Source organism: Macrosteles quadrilineatus, unplaced genomic scaffold (assembly GCF_028750875.1).
Source record: "Macrosteles quadrilineatus isolate MER2022 unplaced genomic scaffold, UCM_ALF_1.0 Scaffold_134__1_contigs__length_289700, whole genome shotgun sequence".
NCBI lineage: Eukaryota > Metazoa > Arthropoda > Insecta > Hemiptera > Cicadellidae > Macrosteles > Macrosteles quadrilineatus.
In genome coordinates, this window is record NW_026542727.1 from 94,847 (window position 1) to 115,058 (window position 20,212).

At 37.6% G+C, this 20,212-nt stretch overlaps 1 protein-coding gene across 1 annotated transcript in view; it reads left to right on the forward strand.

Moving 5' to 3' along the window:
• LOC128982148 (threonylcarbamoyladenosine tRNA methylthiotransferase-like) overlaps positions 1-17,893 on the forward strand; it is a 67,928-nt gene extending 50,035 nt beyond the window's left edge. Inside the window, exons 8-10 of the mRNA XM_054401207.1 lie at positions 3,257-3,437; positions 4,554-4,700; positions 17,519-17,893. Coding sequence (XP_054257182.1) covers positions 3,257-3,437; positions 4,554-4,700; positions 17,519-17,737 — 547 coding nt within the window. The 3' untranslated portion in view covers positions 17,738-17,893. The remainder of the gene's footprint in view (positions 1-3,256; positions 3,438-4,553; positions 4,701-17,518) is intronic.
• The last annotated feature ends 2,319 nt before the right edge of the window (positions 17,894-20,212 follow it).

Consider the following 20,212-nt stretch of genomic DNA (forward strand, 5'->3'; position numbering starts at 1 on the left):
TATAAACTCACATTTTCTAGGTTAAGTTACAATTCAAACTGTAGTTGTCATGTTTCTGCCACCAGATTGAAAATTGCACAATCAAAATCACAAACAGAATATGTTTATTTTACTTTCTATTAAACTTCCACTAACAAAATCAATTTTAAGTTACAAATTCACATCAAAGTAAAAACATTCAAAACTGACGTTGACATAACTTCACTCCAATCCATTGTTTTGTTTTGTTCTTGTTGTTGCTATGCGTCACCATCTTTATCTCTCTCTCTCTCTTTCTCTCTAGTCGGTCTGCTCCTGCTGTCTGCTTCTGCTTTGTTTTCCCATCAAACAGCTGTTTTGCAGGGCTGACGTTGCCATATTTATCATTACACCATTATGGTGAATGTCGGCAAAATTATCATAAAATTGTTATAGCTTTTATTTTGTAAAAAAGGTAATAGTTTGACTAATTTAAATCATGTTTATGTAAACTCATTAGAAAATTATACTTATAGTTTGTTTACGCCAATACCACAGTTGTAAAAGTACAAAAATTATCGTCCATCTGGCAACACTGAGTTTAAAGTGGAACTGATCTTTTCTTTCTGCCATTTGCCTAGACCCAATGAGATTGCGTCATTCAGATGCATCTATGTTCCTTGCAGTAACTTATCGGTTTGTAAAACTAAACACCAATACCGATTAATTTGAAAAAATATTATGCTACAATAGGTTATTTTTATTTGTTGTATATCTATATTTTGGTATAAAATATTTTTATGGCAGTTCAAACTAAATCTGATACTGTACTTTATAATATCTTCAAGAATCGTCTGCCATTGTTAGGCCTACTAGTCACGAGACTCCCTTGTTGACTATCGACTATTGCAATTCGATAGATTCATTCAATGCTTTATTTCAACTTACTGTATCGTTATCGAGACGTATTGTTGACTGTTGTAGGAAAGTGAAAGTCTGTTGTTAGTAGTAGTAGTCCTCTTGCTAGCTCTGCCGAATGACGATGGGTGTTTGTTGAACATTTGGTTTACGCTGGTCTAACCTATATGAGGTTAGATAGTTGTTTTTTGTAGGAATGGGGATAAATAAGGCATCAACACAAAACAAAATATAATTTATTAAATATGGATGTAGAAAATCGTGAATTGGCACTATTTATAACTACTCGACTCGAAATTTTCGAGTAGTAATTTGAAAAAACTCGAGTAATTACTCAAAGGTCGAGTACTCGCCCACCCCTAGTACCCAATGCGTTTCGTTGAATTGAAAAATAAATAACAGAAATTAAATTATACAGCTGATCAAAATGTAAAAATATATGTTCTTCATAAGGATAACATGGGAACTTTAAAAGCCACTGGGGCAGAGCCCAAGGGACTTTTTCAAAAATGTTTGCAAATCTACGCAACACGCTCTTTACAATGAAACGTCAATGGATAAAATCGGTTAAGAAATGGCAGAGGAGTTCAACCGACAAAGTTTCATGTAGCGTATGAATTATATAGATTAGTAAATTTGTGACAGCAAAAGGCAGTCTAGGATCGATGTTTTTTTTATATGAACTTGTTTTAAGTGTGTGGCGAATGCGAGTAGGCCTATAGGAGTTCGGTATTTCATTCACTGATCCCTCACACCCCTTGCCAGTACTGGCGTTGCGTTTGATTGATTACTTTACTTACTAGTACTAGACAATAATTAGATATTAGGTAAAGACATTAATTAAATTAATGTATGAGTAGGTCTATTTAGTTTCACATTTAAGTCAGTCGTGTAGAATTAATTAGAATTCATTCCTACTACTGGAACGTCAGTTATTAATAATAATATACTGTTACCTTCTAACGTTTCAAAATGGTGTGGTCATACGACGCGTTTTGTCAACACAGTGACATCATCAGGTGATCCGCTATCGCTTCGTCTTGAACATTAACACAAAACACATATCATGAACACATAATTTTTACATTTAAGGACCGATCGGTATTGTCGTCGCTGTGGCCACAACTCGCGTACGCACATGATTCAAAAAAACCTTACTGGTACCAATACCTTTGAAATGTGTCTTTGTGTCGGCTACCTATATCTGTCTGTTTTATTTGTTAATAGGCCTACATAAAATGAAATGGCACAGGGTGTCGACCGACCTGGAAAACCGGGAATTTTGCGTGATTTTTTTTTAAGCGGGAAAAACCGGGATTCATGCAGGAATTTTCAATTCGCCGCGATCTCGCCTGAAAATTACATTTCAGTGACCGCAGGAGACGACGGAGACGTTTCCGTGATCGCGAGAAACGACAATGACGTTTCCGTAACTGCAGAAGACGATGTTGATGTCCAAATGGCCGTGGGATAATTGAGAGATTTCGCCACGATTGGACATGACGACGATGGTGTTTCGGTGACTGCGGGAGATGACAATGACGTTTCCGTGACCGCGGGAGACAACGATGACGTTTCTGTGATCACGGGTGACGATGATGATGACCAAACGGCCGCGTGACTTTTTAGAAAATTTGATGATAACTTTTCTGTGATTGTGGGAGACAATTATAACGTTTCTGTTATCGCTGAACAATATCAGGATTTTGTCATGACGACGGTAGACAGTGGTGATGTTTTCGTTAGCACTAAAACAGCATTACTGGAGTTGGCACAAAATCGTGTTGGAAAATTTAGTATGAAAATTACAACCTGAACTACCTGGAATTACTCATGAATTTTTTCTGTTTGGCCTGGTGGACACCCTGGGCAATTACTCTATTATCAAGGCAAAGTAAGGACTACTAATCTAACTCATATTATTTAAAAAGTAAAACCTCAGTAACTCGACACCCGATAATTCAACAGTTAACAGCTGACCAGGTATTTCTAGCTAGCTTTGTATTACTAGTCCGAGCGACTTTTCAAGCAAATTTTTCAGAACATTTAGTTTTATTGTTGAATATTTGACATTTCTTAAAAGATTGTTTACTCAATATGCAAGTAATACTCATGTAAGAAATAAATGTTTATGTACAAATTAGTCTGTTTTGTGTGCATTTATTAAAACCCATTAAAAATTTCTATGTTCTGGATGACTCGACAACCTCTGGGTCCACAAATTGTCGAGTTAGTGAGGATTTACTGTAAATTAGATCTGATATTTTCATAATTTACGAGCGGTTTCAGAGTCCATAACGTTCAAATATATACAAACTTCCTCTTTTATAAATATAGATTTAACAATAGAACATAACATAACAATTCACTATCTTTGCAGAGTACCTGGAATCACCATAGCTACGGACATAATCTGTGGATTTCCCACTGAAACAGAGAGTGACTTTGAGGAGACTATGAGTCTTTGTGACAAATATCGCTTCCCTTCGCTGTTTATCAACCAGTTTTTCCCTCGGCCTGGTACTCCAGCCGCTAGGCTTCCAAGAATACCAACAGACCAGGTGAGATGGTAACATATGTGTTTTAAAATATGATTTGAGGAATAGGTTAACTATTGTTAAACTAGAAGGTGTCATATGTAAAAAATATTTACGTACGGGGAATTGACCACTCCATTGCTGCATTAGCTCCATTGCATAGATTCAGGTGCTTGTATTGGCTAATTGACTGCCAACCCTCTGTGGCTGGTATACTTTAGAAGGGGATTAGCACGATTCTAAAACGATTTCTCTCGTTCTTCTACCAGAGAATCAATTTGGTGGAATGTATAGTTGGGTTTATTCATAAACCCATACCATTTCAGATTCCAATATTTTTAGTTAATACATGTTATAAATATTTCATCAAAAAAGTAAAGTAACCTTTTTTCAGAATTTTATAAGTCTAGACGTATGGCTCTAAACTAAGTGTTATTATCACATTATGTCTGTTATCCACAACAATGAGTGTTTAAGAATAATGTTTTTAGGAAAAAGCATTTAGCTTGGATTAAATAAATAAATATAGGATGGAGAGGACACAGCTAACTCACCTGATAAAAGGTTGCAGACGAGTCAAAGAACACATAAAATCACACACATAATATACTTAATATTTCGCCTCTTTCAGAGGCTTCTTCAGAAGTAGGCCTAGATGGTAGTTACAAAACCTTTGTAATTGTTTTGTTTTGCTGTGTCCTCTCCATCCTATAATTATTTGTTTAAGAATAATGTGAACTTAACCTAAAATGCCCAGAAAATAAATAACATTAACTTTTAATGGTAGTTAAAACTTTGGTACAAGCTTAGGTGACTATAAAACAACTTAAATTCAATTTAGATACCTTTCAACTTGTTTCACGCATATCGATTTATAAAACAAATAATATCCAAAGGCCTATGATAATATAATATTGGTAATTATTCCTATACTCCTCATGCTTAACATCTTGGTTGCCGTTTTATAAGGTTCATTACATTGCATAATATATTTTTATTTGGATCTTTTGTGATCGTGGTTAATCCACTTGTGGATAATTGAGAGTCTACTGTGTACACTTTTGTCGAGTGTACTGTCCTGTGTCTGTGTGTGTATTGAACACTTGGTGTGATATTGATGAGTTTGTTGACTATTGACAGGTGAAGCAGAGAACCAAGAGGTTATCGGAGTTGTTTCAGTCGTATGAGCCGTACTCTCACAAACTTGGCACGAGACAACGGATCTTGATTACTGAAGAGGCATTTGACGGGAAAAATCTTGTCGGCCACAATAAGTATTATGAACAGGTTTGTTGGTTTTGTCAAAGAATGGTTCTAGGCCAGGATTTTTATTTGTAAAGTGAAGGGATAGCAGTATAGACTAACCAACACAAGTAGACTTCTCATCCCATTGTAAATTTCAGGGTGTCTAGTAGCCGGGAAAATCGGGAATTAGTATTGAATTTCAAAATGGTCTTGAAAAGTCAGGATTTAGTCTTAAATTTGATTTCAATGCAGGGCCGGATTTCCCAATAGGCCCGGTAGGCCCGGGCCTATGGGCGCAAGCTCCCAGAGGGCGCACGGTCGAGAGAAAACATATTTTTTAATATCTAAAAATAAAACAAATAACCATTGCTTAACATATTTTGCGAGTTGATGTAAAAAAAAAACTCTTGCCAACAAAGCATTATAATTTTTAAATTCATTAGAAGAAATAACTGTTAGAAAAATATAAACAGTTTTTCAACATTACGCATCAATTTCGTTACAACATTGATAACGAACATTGGTTATACGGGAGTAGGCTGTAGGGATGTTGTCGAGCGCCCGAGCAGTACGCATCGTATTGCCACTGTAGGCCTACTCTTTGCACTGCCACTATGCTGGCTCAACGCCACTGATCGGAGTGATTAGGGGCGTATGCGTGTTAGACTAGACACCGTTACCACCCTTACCTCACAAAAAGAAAATGTATTAACTAATCTTTTGATCAGTTTACAGCAACCTGCAAGGTCAAGTTAAAATATATAATAAGTTTTGAATATTTAAAATACGATAAGTTTATCTTTAAAATTCAATAACGAAAAAAATATCTGAGTTTGCAACAGGTTTTAGAAAAATAAAATCCCCTCCAAAGCACCATTTGGTGTCATTTCCTCCTCAGCTCAGACCTGAGGATACTTATGGTTGGCCGGACTATTGCTTTGCAAATATAATCTGGATGCAGTACCACCATAGATTAGCCATAAACTCAAGTCGACTTGTTATCATATTGTTAATCCTAAATATTAACAAAAATATATATATAAAAAAAAAAAAAATAAAAAAAAAAATATATATATATATATAAATAAACCGCAGGGGGCTCACGCTTGCGTGGGTTCGTGGCCTGGGCGACCACGCGGACCCTAGCTCTCCCAGAGGGGAGGTAACTGCCCGGTGTCAGACCCGGCACTTCAGGTAGACCACAGTTATGGACGACTGGTAAGCGCCAGCCCCTTAGGGGGAGCCTCCAGTGACATTCCCTCCATTCAGGGTGGGGGGGGGGTGTTTAGCTCTCAGTGATGCCGTTAATTCCGCCTCTCCTCATCTACCTGTAACTGTGGTTGTGACTGAGTCCTACCTGCTGTGTTCGACTGACATTTTGTGAGGCATATCCTCGACTTTGGAAGTAGCCTCGTCCTGGGAGGTGAAATACCTAGCCCCCAGAGGGGAGGTAAATGCTCCGTGTTGGTATCGGCATTTTCAAGTTGGCCACAGACATGGTCGACTGGGCATCGGGTCCCAGTGACATTCCTTTATCCAGGATGGAGGGGTGTTTAGCTCTAGGAGAGATGGAAGTACATCATAATCTCTAACCTACCTGTGTCTGTGGTTCTTTGGGCTTCGGCCTGCTTGTTGTGTGCGACCAGCATTCAGTGGGCAGATCCTCGACTTTGGAAGTAACCTTTCCTGGAGGTGAAAACGGGCAAGTACCCGCAGCTCACGGGGACACTCAAGGGCAACGTAACTTTCCGCAGTGTGAGGGCAACGGTTTGTAGGTACTTATGCAAACCTATCCCTGTCTCTGAGCACGGACGGTATGGTTATCTTGAGTGTGGGGGGTTCTTCCCGGAACCTCAATTGAGTCAAGGGTGTCGCCACCTCTGGTGGATAGGTTCATCCGGGTGGGTCCCACTTCTATACCTGCCTCCTTTTGGGAAACCCTGATGGCCTGGCAGTGATGTTGGGTCTGACGGGCAAACGAAGTAGATCGGGTGCTGGGTCCGAGCCCGCCAGGGGTATCTGGGGATCTATCGCTCTGGATATCTCTGGTTCCCAGCAATGGGTCAGGCCTCGATCGGGCAGCGGTGTAAATGGGAGGTTGGGGTTCCCCCCGTCAGCGTGCTGATGGTCCCCTTCCTCCTGGCTATTGATGGCGGGTTCTGCCTGTCAGGGATGAGATAGGTCCCGAGTGTTGCTTGCACTAAATGCGTCGGGGCGCTCTACTATGGACCTCTAGGTTCCGACCTAGTGGAACCCAGGTGGAGTGACGCTTAAACAAGCAGCCGGAATCCCTGGTTAGGATTGAGGGGCAACCCTCTTTCCGAAGGGTCTGCTTCGGCAGCCGGCGAGCCTGATGACCTTAAGTCATCCGCCCATGATGTGCTAAAGGTTGATGCGTAAGCTTCGGCCTACATCATGGGGCCCGGGTATGTCCTGAAGGATAGGTACCGGGTAAGCAGTCAGGGGGCTTCGGCTCTCATGACAACAAATCTAAATCTAAATCTAAAATCTAAATCTAAAATCCTAAATATTGTTTTTCATGTCTAGTTCATATATGTTGGTGACACTGGAAGTTAGTTTTAACGTAATTTTGTTTCTATTAATTTAGGGATAGTTCGATGTTGTCGTTGTGAGTGTTTTAGTTTCTTGTAATATAACCAGGGAACGACCTATTGTTTATGATTAGATCGTTTTATTTTGGACAAACTAGGTTTAAAAAACATATAACTTAAATAAAAAGAATTGTTTTCAGCTAATCCCTAAGGATGACAAATCTACTAAAGGCCTATGGTTAACCTATGGTATCACGTACTGTTATGGAGTTCACGTTTTGGGGTCTGAAATTGGAATCAATGGACATGCTATTTTTTGCAGAAATGCTCTGTGGGTTGGATTGTTTTGTTTCAGTCCCACAAGCGTGAGCATTTGCTAAAAGCATAAAATTGCCAAAAGTGTTTAAGACGGCATTTTGTTAAGGCTAACCAAGACAATTCTTCAAAAAACTTGCAATGATAACATTCCGACGAGGAGTGGTGTTCAAGCAATTAACATAGGCCTCTAGACATGATATAGTTTTTAATAAAGGTTTGTGAGAAAGAAACTGTGACCAGAACAGGGGGCGGAAAAATTATTTGGGCCTAGGGGCGCCAAAATGCTAAATCCGGCCCTTCTTCAATGTCGGGAATTTTCATGATTTTGCCGCGATCGTCGTCTTGCGTTTACGTAACCGCGAAAGCCAATGATGATGATGTCTACACGGCCTCGGGAAATGTTCACGATTTAGCTGCGATAGTGGCAAATTTTGATTCAATGTTGATTCAAGAATCAAGCCAGGCCAAAAAAATATTTATTCTTCAAAAAAGAGCTGTAAGATTAATGGCCAGAGTCTCCCGTAGAACACATTGTAAAGATTTATTTATTAATTTTAAAATTTTAACTTTTTTTAGCTCTTATATTTACAAATTGGCATTAATGGTTAAAAGTGATTTCGACACATTCATGGACTGTCAACAATCTCATCCACATAACACAAGATTCAAAAATATTATAAAACTAGTTCAACATAGGCTTAAAATCTTTCATTTATCCCCTCAGTATATGGGGCCAAATATTTACAATAAATTACCCGCTGGGATTAAAAATATTGCCTCATTCTCTAAATTTAAACTATCTTTAATAAATTTCCTTTTGGAGAGGGCATTTTACTCGTTAGAAGAATATCTGGAAAATGAGTATATTTGAAAGACATTGCTTCTCCTATAGGTTTGTAGCTTATTATTTGCTTTATTTCTTTTGTAAGCTATTTTATTATTTAAAATGTAGTATAGTATTTTAGAGGTGTGCGGATAGTGAAATTTCATTTCGGATCGGATAGTTGAGGCTCTGTTCGGATCGGATTGGATATTGGGAGGTTCGGATTCGGATATTTTCGGATTCGGATAATTCGGCGCGGTTAATAATGAGCTGCATATGTATTTCTATAAAACAATGTAAAGCTGTGTAAATAAACTTAAATGACGATTTTGAACTATAGAATTTCAAATTAGCCAAGTTCACAGTTTTCTCTCTCTTGAAAATCACAATTCACAACATTCATTTTCAAAAGTTGGTTGCTTGAATTAAGTACACTAGCAGCCGAAATCTTCACACAACACCTTAGCTCAGCAGGACTGATGTCAAACGTTTGTGCTTGTTTACTACTTGAGGTTATGTTTTATCTTGTTTCCTGGTTCTCACAAGCCAAGGAGTTCGATCTCAAGTTTATTTTCACATTGTATTTCCTTACGTTTTTGGAACGGATTATTGGCCTTAAGTGGCATTTTGTGGGTTTGCCAAGTTTAGAAAACATCACTAATGCACTAAGATGGGCTCTAGCTCACGATTTGATGTTGGGCAATTAAATTAGACTTTATAACTGTGTAAAAGGTGTGTATCCCTGAATTTATAAATTGCATTCTACACTTATTCACTGCCAAACATAATTGAGTAGAACCTTGATGAACCGAGAATTACACTAGCCTACATAACTTCATTACCCCAAGTAAAATACCAAGATCATTTTTATAATTGTATTTGAATCGTATAATCTTAGTTTGTTAAAAATGGATTGTATGTTCAACAATAATTGCAGTCCATTATTGTTAAGCAGTATGGTCCCAAATTATTGTTTTTGATTTTGAAACATCACAGTTCATTTGACAAAATTATAGTTGAAGCAGCCCAATGTCAAGTCACGCTTGTGCAATAGTTTGTTTACAAGCTTTCTCCAGACCACGGGGGAGGGGAGGGTCTGATAGGGTCTGATAAGCCGTCTATTGTTCACCCCCAAGAAGGTCGACGCTCATTAGTGCCGCTCGGCTGCACTCAGTGGGGAACCCAATACCACAAATCAATCTTTTAAATGAATACAAATATTTGGTAATGAATGTTTTATTAATATTCACCTTGAAATTTCAATAAATTTGGTGTAAAATTTGACAAAAAACGGCCATTTTGACCGATTATTAATACAGTACCAAATATCAATAAAGTAGTACATTCATTGGTAATTAAATAATAGGTAAAAATTAACCGATTTTCGTCAAGTTTTACCCCCCTGCTGTGCGCTATGTCACAAAAGCTGATAACGACATGGGTGATTAGTAACCATGGCAACTTGTTGAATGCGTGAGAAGGGAAACCCAAGAAATAGAAGAACAAAGAGAAAGAATGACGTTGTTATCTTTATACCCTTTTTACAATTTCCGTTATTGTTATCTTTATGTAAGATTTTATGATTTTGTTTTATAGGTTTATAAAATAATTCTTTTTAACTACGGGAATATCAATTTATAATTTATCAACGTGCTTCTCTTCTGAATCAGCAATACCGGATGCATAATAAAGGTCAATGACCTAAAACATCACGATTGTGCAATATTGTATTTTGATGTTGAAATTAAAATCACTTCAAAAGTTTGTATATATCCATGGTCCCTATAGTTTAATCATTTAATATGTACACAATCAATGCTAAAAAATCGTGCTTAGTTCTAACTTTATTTTTTATTATTCAAAGTTTCTACACAGTAAGACAATCCAAAGTCAAACCGGGCAATGAATACCCAAAAAACAACGTATCTTGTCCTGTGATTGGAATACCACTCGCCGGCCAGTCCTTTAGGTTTAGGGAAGTAGTGCACGTCTATATATAGCTTCAAGGTCTTACCCACCCCTTCCCCCTCCGGTCCTACTTGACTCACTACCCGCGCTCCTTTCGAGGTCATTGCCCAACCCCTCCCACCCTTCTATTGTGTTGCCTTTATATTGTTTCTATTCTGACATTTTTTTGGGAAACATTAAATCTATTGTTTACGTAACATCACAGTAGTAGGCTAGATTTTTCTACTTTGAAACAGTACTGTAAAAAAAACTATTACGCAGCGCCCCTAGTATCAGGAGCGAGACAAGCACGAGTTGACTTTCATTTGACCATGGTAGTTCTTTTCTGCTTTATGTCTGTTCGTTCCAGACGAATCTAATCGTAAAGCAAAACAGCCGATAACGACTAAACTAGTTATCAGTATTGCATCATACGGCTTCTTTGCCGTTTGCTGTTAGGTTGTTGGAAACGTATTGCTGTAATTTTGTCCTGGGAAACTAATGGTGGCTATGGAGATTTAGTTTTCTGTCCAAAACGTCAAAATATATTGTCTATCCGAAAAAGTCGGATATATAACGGATAGTGTCGGATATCGAATTTGGACCCGGTTCGGATACGGATATCCGAACCGAACCGAATCCGACCCGATTTTTCGGATATCCGCACACCTCTAGTATTAGTATTAGACTTTGTGACAAATCATCTGTCAAGAGAATTGATGTAATGTGATGATGTTTAATAAATAAATAAATAAATAGTGGACGACAACGATGACGTTTCCGAAACCGCGGGAGACGACGATGACGTTTCCGAAACCGCGGGAGACGACGATGACGTTTCCGAAACCGCGGGAGACGACGATGACCTTTCTGTGACCGCTGGGGATGACGATAACATTACCGTGACCGCGGGAGACGATAATAACGTTTCCGTGACCACGAGAGACGACGATGACGTTTCCGTGACCGCAGGAGATGATGATGACGTTTATTTATTCATTACATCATTCGACAGGACATAAAGTCATATACAGGATAATACTAAAACTAAGAAATAACAAGAAAAGTCTTACTAAATTATTAATCTAACTTAATGTCCCTATTTAAATAACATTCGATAGAAAAAAAATGTTGTTTTTAACCAGGTCTTCAGGGTGGATCTGAACTGTGTATTACAATCAATATTTTTTATGTGGAGTGGTAACTTATTGTTAACTTTTGGGCCTATATATTGGGGAGATAAATGAAATTTCTCTAATCTATGGGTTTCAGGCTTAATATAACTCTTAAATCTAGTGTGATGGGAATGAATGGGTTGGGTTATGAATGAGGACAGATTGTCTTTAACCCAATTTGAAATTTCTAAAATATAGTGATCATAAAATGTTAAAACTGAAAATGTTTGAAAAAGACTTTTACAAGGAGTTCTACGAGGAACTCGCCCAATAATTCTAATTGCTTTTTGTTGAAGTTTGAATATTTTGTTGGGAGTGGCATGAGTTTCCCCAAACCAGAATACTATATGTCATTATTGAAGAAAAATAAGCATGATAAACTATAAGCTGAGTCTTTAAGTTAACAGCTTGTCTGATTGCGCGAAGAGAGAAAATATAGCGGTTTAATCGTTTGATCAAATTAAAAACTTGTGATTTACAGTTAAGATTTTCATTGACAGTTAGTTATACCTAAAAAATTCACATTTTGCTGCAGTGGCATTTTAGATTTTGATGTTGTAATTTTATCTGTTTTATATTAATTATTATTAGAACTAAACTGTATAAGCTGAGTTTTATCATCATTCATAACCAACCCATTCACCTGGAACCAGTCTCTGAGAGCTTGTACCTCCCTACCCTGTCGAGTGTGTGCCGCAGGGAGTCGATACTGGGTGCCGTACATAGCACCATTGTATCGTCTGCATACTGAAAGAGTTCCATATTTGAGACTTTGAGGTAGGTCATTAACATAGATTATGAACATACTAGGGCCCAGTATCGACCCCTGAGGCACACCACATGGTACATTTCCCCAAGTTGAATAAACAGTTTCATTATTTTTTGTTAATTTAGTTCTCTGAAACCAATTGGAAAGATAAGATGAAAATAAATTAATTTCTTTGCCTTTAATACCAATTTTTTTAAATTCACCAATGAGGATGTCGTGATCAACGCAATCAAAGGCCCGGGACAGATCACAGAGAACACCAGCTGCTCTCTGAGATCCATCTAGAGCCCGTGTGATGCAGTTAACCATTCTTCTACAAATAAATAAATGAAAAACAAACAACAATAAAAAAAAATTTAACAGGTGGCAGTTGTGTGCTCCGTATTCTTTTGAAGATTTTTTCTACCCATCAAAGTCATAATGAATACATTAATCAAATCAAATCAAATCATTCTTCTTTTTGTAATATTATTAAGAATAATACAATGGTGTCAATAAAAACACAATAATATAACTTGTAACTAGTAGGCTACAAGAGTTTTTTTTTTCTTTTTGCTTAACAATATCATGAAAAATGTATTGCAAGTTAATGGTTCAGATCGGATTCAAGGAATTCCTTCAAGGAGTAGGCAGGTCTGTCTATCAGCCACTTGTGAAGTTGTGTTTTCAGCGGTTTTCCCTTCAGTGACTTCAGTGATGGTGGTAGGCTATTGTGGACTTTGCGGCCAGTGTAGGATGGTTTTCTGGCGTACTGCGTGGTATGATGTACTGGCAGAATGAAGTCGTTTCCTCGCCTGGTGTTGTAAGCGTGAAAATTTGCGCTTTTTGGCAGATCAGACTCACTCACCAGAAGGACTACTGCTTTGATGTAAAGATTTACAACAGTTAGAATACCAAGCGATCTGAAAGCTTCCCTGCAGCTACCTGAGGGTTGAAGGTTGGCAAGTATACGTATGGCTTTTTTCTGCAGCTTCAATACTCTGTTAAGGTTGCTTTCAGTAGTCCCACCCCAGACAACAAGACCATATTGTATATGCCACTCCATTAAAGCATGGTACGCTGTTTTTGCTGATAATAAGTCACCAATCCATCTAATTCTTCTCACCACGTATACACCAGTGCTGAGTTTCTTACAAAGATCATCGATGTGATTGTTCCAGGTAAGGCCAGTATCTAGTGTAATTCCTAATAATTTGAAATTTTGTACAGTTTTCACATCTGTTAGGTCAGCTATTTGCTCTGTTTTACGGCTGAAATTAATTCGAACAGTTTTTGTATGGTTGAGGGCCAGATCATTTTGTTTGCAGTAGATTTTTGCTCTGGTGAGTGTGGTGAGAGAGTCTGTGTTCAGCTGTTCTGCACTGTTGTTGTGTAAGAGGATAGTAGTATCGTCTGCGTACATGATACATTCAGACGTACTGTTTTCCTTGATCATGATAGGGAAGTCATTTGTAAATAGAACTTACAAGACAGGGCCAAGCACAGACCCTTGTGGTACTCCTCTCTTGACCGGGTGTGGCTCTGATATGTATGTTTTCTTCCTTCCATTGGATGATTCTTGAGTTTCGACAACCTGCGTTCGTCCGTGAAGGTAGTTAGCAAACCATGCATTCGCCCTGCCTTTAATTCCAAGGGATGCTAGTTTTTTTGTAATTAGCTTGTGGCCCAGACAATCAAATGCCTTGCTGTAGTCAAGCATTACTGCTGAGACATGTTTGCGTTCTTCTAGCTGGTCGATGATGAACTCAACAATATTTGTAACTGCACTTGATGTGGACCTTCCCTTAATGAATCCATGTTGGTTTTGGCTGATGAGTTTTTCTTCTGCAAAAAAAAACCATTAATTGGGTTAGAACAATTTTTTCAATTACTTGGAGAATACGGATATGAATGAAATAGGGCGGTAGTTTTCAACATCTGTAGCAGAGCCTTTTTTTGTTTAGGGTATATTTTTGAGATCTTCAGCAAGGATGGGAACTGGCTTAGCGAAAAAGATTTATTGATGATAGTTGCTAACGGAATCACAAGTTGATTTGCACAGTGTTTTACAGCTTTAGCTGGGATCTCGTCAATTCCACACGATAGCTTGGGTTTTAAGGTTGCTATGGCGTCTTTTACATCTCTGATGGTTACGGGTTGAAACTGAAATTGACGTGGGTTTGAATCTATGCATGGTGAGTGATTTGAATGTTGATTTGTGGTTAGGGTTTTTTCGCCAATCTGAGAGAAGTAGAGGTTGAGATGGTTTGCTATAGTTTTAGGATTTTCTTCCAGCTGTCCGTCTATTTTTAGTTGAAATTTGTGTTCCAGTGATTGTTTGGTTTTACGCTCAGAGTTTACGACATTCCACAAGGCTTTGGATTTATTTTGTGATTGAGGAATATGGTTGGATATAGCTTTTTGTTGAAGATTTCTCAATTTTAGGTCATAATCTTTTTTTCTAGCAGTCATGATGGCTTTATCAGCAATAGACCCTGAGATCTGAAATGCTTTCAGGGAGTTCAGATAGATCTCTTTTAAGTGACTCGCCTGTTTGTCACGGTATGCGCTAGGTTTTGTTTTGATAATTAATAACTGTGTAACTTTCCAGTCTCCTGCATAGAAAGGATGAGATTGTCATCCTAGTTAGTTACTAGCTAGTTTGAGTTGTTGTACAACCTGACACTATTCAATGTATATATTGTACAAAATAATGAATATAGAAATTTGATTTGAATTGAATTGAAATGTGAATTTAAAGCAGTACCGTCCGGGTCGTCGGGTCATGTCATATGCACGCTTGAGGCAACCTCTTTTTCAGTAGCCTTGGGAATCGATGTCATAGGACACTATATTACGGCTAAAGCAACAAGAGATGCAAATTTCAAAATATTTTTTAAAAATTACAAAAGAATTTATAGAAAACTAATTAGAGCAGCGAAATCCTATGAAATTAGAAAAAAATTAAAAGCTAGTGACAATATCTCAAAATCAGCATGGGGTGTGATCAACAATATAAAAGGCCAGAAAAATGAAAAACCTATTCATGTAAGAATAAACAGTGGTGTAGTCACAGAACCTTTGATTGTGGCAAACTACCTTAATGATTATTTTTCCCAAGTAGCAATTTCAAATGTGACATCCTTGAGAAATATGCAGCCAGTGATAGGCGATAGCCCCATTATGTCTATGGGACTTTTCCCCGTAACAGAGGAGGAAGTTGCAACTGTCATAAAACAATTACCGTCGAAGAGATCAACAGATGTCGATGGCATGTCTGTGTGGCTTCTCAAGCAACTGTCTGAGCATATATTACGTCCATTGACGGAAGCAGTCAATGCATCTTTTAAGAGTGGGTGTTTCCCTGAAGATCTGAAAAGGGCAAAAATTATTCCAATCTTTAAAAAGGGGGACCCACTCAATGCCAACAACTACCGTCCTATCTCTCTCTTGCCTGTGTTTAGCAAAATCTTTGAAAAACTGTTCTTGATTCAGTTGTTAGCATTCCTCAATCATCACAACATTTTTTCATTTGATCAATTCGGGTTCAGAAGGGGGAAATGTTCAGTGGATGCAGTGCATAGCCTTGGCAGTAAGGTAGTTGAGAATCTGGACAAGCATCACCCGACACTCAGTGTCTTTCTAGATCTTACCAAGGCTTTTGACTGCGTCGACCACAGTATCCTCTTGTCAAAATTAGAACACTACGGTGTTCGAGGTGTTCCGTTGAATTGGATAAAATCTTACCTTTCAAACAGAACTCAACAGGTGCAGGTCTCAAATCATCTTTCAAAACCAGCTCTGTTAAAGTATGGTGTCCCGCAGGGATCCATTCTTGGTCCAATTTTATTTTTAATTTACGTTAACGATCTGTCTTCAGCATCTGGATCTAGCGAATTTTCAGTATGCTGATGATACGACTCTCTGTTGCAGTGCCAACAATCTTCCAAATCTAGAAATCAAAACTTTTGTAGATCTAAATTCATGTGTTCAATTTTTTGAAAACATCAATTTGAAAATAAATTCTCAAAAAACAAATTTCATCCGTTTTTACAGGCACCAAGTGAGACTGTAACGGTCATGATTGATGACTCACAAATTGAACAAGTCAATTCTTTTAAATTTCTGGGCGTCACCATTGACCGTGGGCTCACTTGGAGTAACCACCTTGACAACGTCTGCACGAGGATATCTTCAGGCTGTTTTGCCTTAAGAGTCCTCTCAAAATTTTGTCCAGAAAATGTCTTGCTAATGGCCTACTTTGGCCTTATTTACCCCCATCTTTCTTATGGAATTGCAATTTGGGGTGGATGTGCAGAAGCGGACTTCCACAGGTTGTTCCGTCTTCAAAAGAGAGCACTCAGAATAGTGGCTAAACTACAGGTGAGAGAGTCTTGTAGGGCCGTCTTCAGGGAGCTAGGCCTGCTTACTCTTGCCTCTCTGTATATCTTGGAAGCTGCCACGTTTTCCAAATTTAAATGCAGCCTAACACAAGGCCAGGACATTCACTCGTATTCAACTAGAGGCAGAGAACAATATAGGTTGGCCCAAAACAGGTCCCGTGCAGCCTCAAGCTTGCCCTCTCAGACGGGGGTGAGGTTTTTGAATAGTCTTCCTGAACAAATAAGGAAAGAAAGGAACGAAAAACGGTTCAAACGGATTTTAAAAAGATATCTGATTAATAAAGAATATTACACTGTGGGTGAGTTTTTTGATACAAATGAGTAGATGGTGTTCGGCTGCTCTGAGGTTCTAAACAATCAAATGACAAGTTCTGTGTAATTTTTTAATCATTCGTATTATTAATTGTTTTATGCTGTTGTATTTATTTGTTTTGCTGTTGCTTGTTATTCCTGTATTAAATGTTGACGGATGCCATGCAATTGTATATTTGTTTCACGGCAATAAAGATATTATTATTATTATTATAGGATGAAAGTTATATCTTGAAGTTGAGTATCAATAGGCATTTTAAGGATCTGTACGGACATTGTAAGTAACATAAAGAGAAGGAGAATGAGATGATCTGGGGTTGCGAAGTAATGAATCCCAATTGAAGAAAACAACCAAATGTAATTCTGAAGGAAGACGTCCTTGTTGGAGACCAATACAGACAAGAGATGGTCGGACCAGTCAAGGTCAGACACAGAGAACAGGTATTGTTGATGCTGCTCAATATCACCTTTTATATAGTAAGTAAGAGTAAGTAAGTAATAGTTATTTCGTTATTTAAGACCTATTCCAAGTTTTAATCCACCTCCTAACAAAACGATGATTTAACACTCATTGTTTTCCAGGTATTAGTGGAGAACAAGCCCGATCTGATGGGAAGAGCAATAGATGTGGACATAGTCGAGACTAAGAAACATTGCATGATAGGAAGAATTGTTACTGATTCATCAGTCTCATGTAAAGCATCTTCTCAGCTGTGCACTTTCTTGCCCTCTTCTATATATTCAATTGTTTTTATTGCTCTGCTGGCCAGACTGTTCTGGTCATTATTTGTAAATATATAAAACTTGTACATTTTGTAAAATTTGATTTCAATTTACATGAATTATTCTTTCCCTTTTTGCCCTCAAAGAATCGGTTCAGTTTGTTTGGTAAAAAATGTGATGCCTGTTTTGATTAAACCTAGATATTTCTTACAATAAAACTGTTGATTTTGAAAAGTGTATCTTTAATTTTACTTAATTCACATATGGCTTTTTGTGAAGGGAAATCTTTAAATCTTAGATAGGCCTACTGAAACAATTTTTCCCATCAGGTTTTAAACACTCTCCCCTTAGGACCGAAGAAGATTTTCACAGGTATTATGTGTGAATTTGAGAGATACATTACACTTGGGGCAGGCCACACTAGGGTGTACACGTTCATTGTCCGAGATGATGTGAGTGCAGTACTCGTGTATTCTCTATTGGAGCTTCATCAGCAGAATCTTAAACCTAGTAGCAGGGCATTGTGGCTATGGGAGTGAACATACTCCCTTTACAATAGAAGCTAAATTTTGCATACCTATAAATAATGTTGTAATTTTATAATCTACATAATAGTTGTCAAATTTATTTTATTTTATGTCAAATCTGTTTACTTTTCTGCGGTAATTGTTTTTTGTACTTTTCAGCCTGGTAAGTAAAAGTCTTTGTTTATTTGACTAATATTAATTGTATGCTGTAATTTGAGGGACTGTATAATATTCTAATATTTTAACTAATTTGTACTGTATTTATTTATTTTGATTTTCTTGGTTGATTTTAATCTTTACTTATTTCGACTAATAATTGGTTTTCGTTTTTATATTGATTTTGGTTGTGCATTGATTTATATGTTATACAATCTACATATATTATAATATGCAAGCAATTTTCTTTTACGGAGTCATAACTTGATAATGACTGGACAGGTTTGATTTTAATGTTTGATGTCTCAAATTAAAGGAATTTTCATGTAGATGTGCAAATACGTCTCGGAATGTTAAGAAAGGGCATGAAGTTTAGTTAAAAACTAAATTTTAGAAACGGTGGCGCTGATGCTAACTGTTGACATTGTAACAAACTCAAATTCACTTAGTTTACAACTAAACATATGGACATGGTTTGAAATAGTTCTTTAGGTTAACCACAGACTGCAGGGCTTCCTGCTTTACTTCCAGAGCAAAGCCGGAATTTTAATTTTATTTTAATATACGTTTACTAAGCCTGGTTCATAAAAATAAAGCATTTCCTAGCAAGACTTGAAAACAAATTGTTTGTAATAGTAGAATTGATTTACAGCAGAATTAAATTGAATAAATCATAAATCTGCTGTAATTGGCATTCATCACAATGTTGTGCTGACTATAATCCTTAATATCGTTATAATTTTCTTTATCACCAGGTCATGATCATCATCAGGTCTCAACAGTGGCGTAGATACGGGGGGGGGGGGGGGGATCAGGGGGATATATCCCCCCCTTCAACCTATAATGGGTAAAAAAGTTGTAATAACATTTAAAAAATAATGTTTTAACGTATGCAATGAAATAGTGAATCTTTTTAGTTTTACTTCTATTGTATTAACCTTGGTTTTCGTAAGTATACTTTCAATATCAATAAATCGTAAATAAACTGCAATTCCAGTGAAAGAAGAATGGTTTTTGCGCGCGAAACAGAGTACAGACACAAGTCACGGAAGGTCATCAGCCTATCCGCCCCTCCCCCTTCCGTCACCACTTCACCTTTTACACCTACCTGAAATTAATTCTTTTAACGTGAGCAATTAATATAGTTTATCAAATTTCATGCCTATTGTACTAAGCTTGTTTGTTTGTACGTATACTTTCATTATCGATGAATAAATGGAAACAGATGAACTACATGCCGGTAGCCGGTAGCAGTGGTGGGGTGGGATATTTGCGCGCCAAACAGACGTGAGTCACCGGACGTTCTTGTTCAACCGCCCATCAACACCCTCCTCTCCTCCTCCAACCCGGCACCCACACTACGCTTGATCTGTCGTCTGGTGTTAATTATTGTGCCAGTGTGTTTTTATGATTTTCGTATTCCGTGGTGTCTCATGAGGGTTCCGAGTGTCTGTGAAGTAAACTGATCGGGTTTTTTGCCCCGAAAAGAAAAATTTGAAGGCGTTAGCTGGTGTGGCAATGGGACAACGAAGTTAAGTGATTTTTATTACTCGCCTTTGAAATACAATTTTTTAAATAGGCCAAGTCACATTATAGTATATTACGTTACTAGTTCTGAAAATAAGTGTTTACCGGACGAGTGTGGTTGTTCCCGTGCGAGACAAAGTCAAGTACGGGATTACCATACAAGTCCAGTACACACATTTTGGACGAGTTATGTACAATAGTTTACGCCATACTACTAAATCTTTATGAATCTTTATATATGACCACCAACTAAAAGACCAAAAATCACTAGTCATAATCTCTTAGAGAGGTTATGTTTTTGTTTAAAAACACTCACTGCCACGCAAATACAGTATAATAAGCT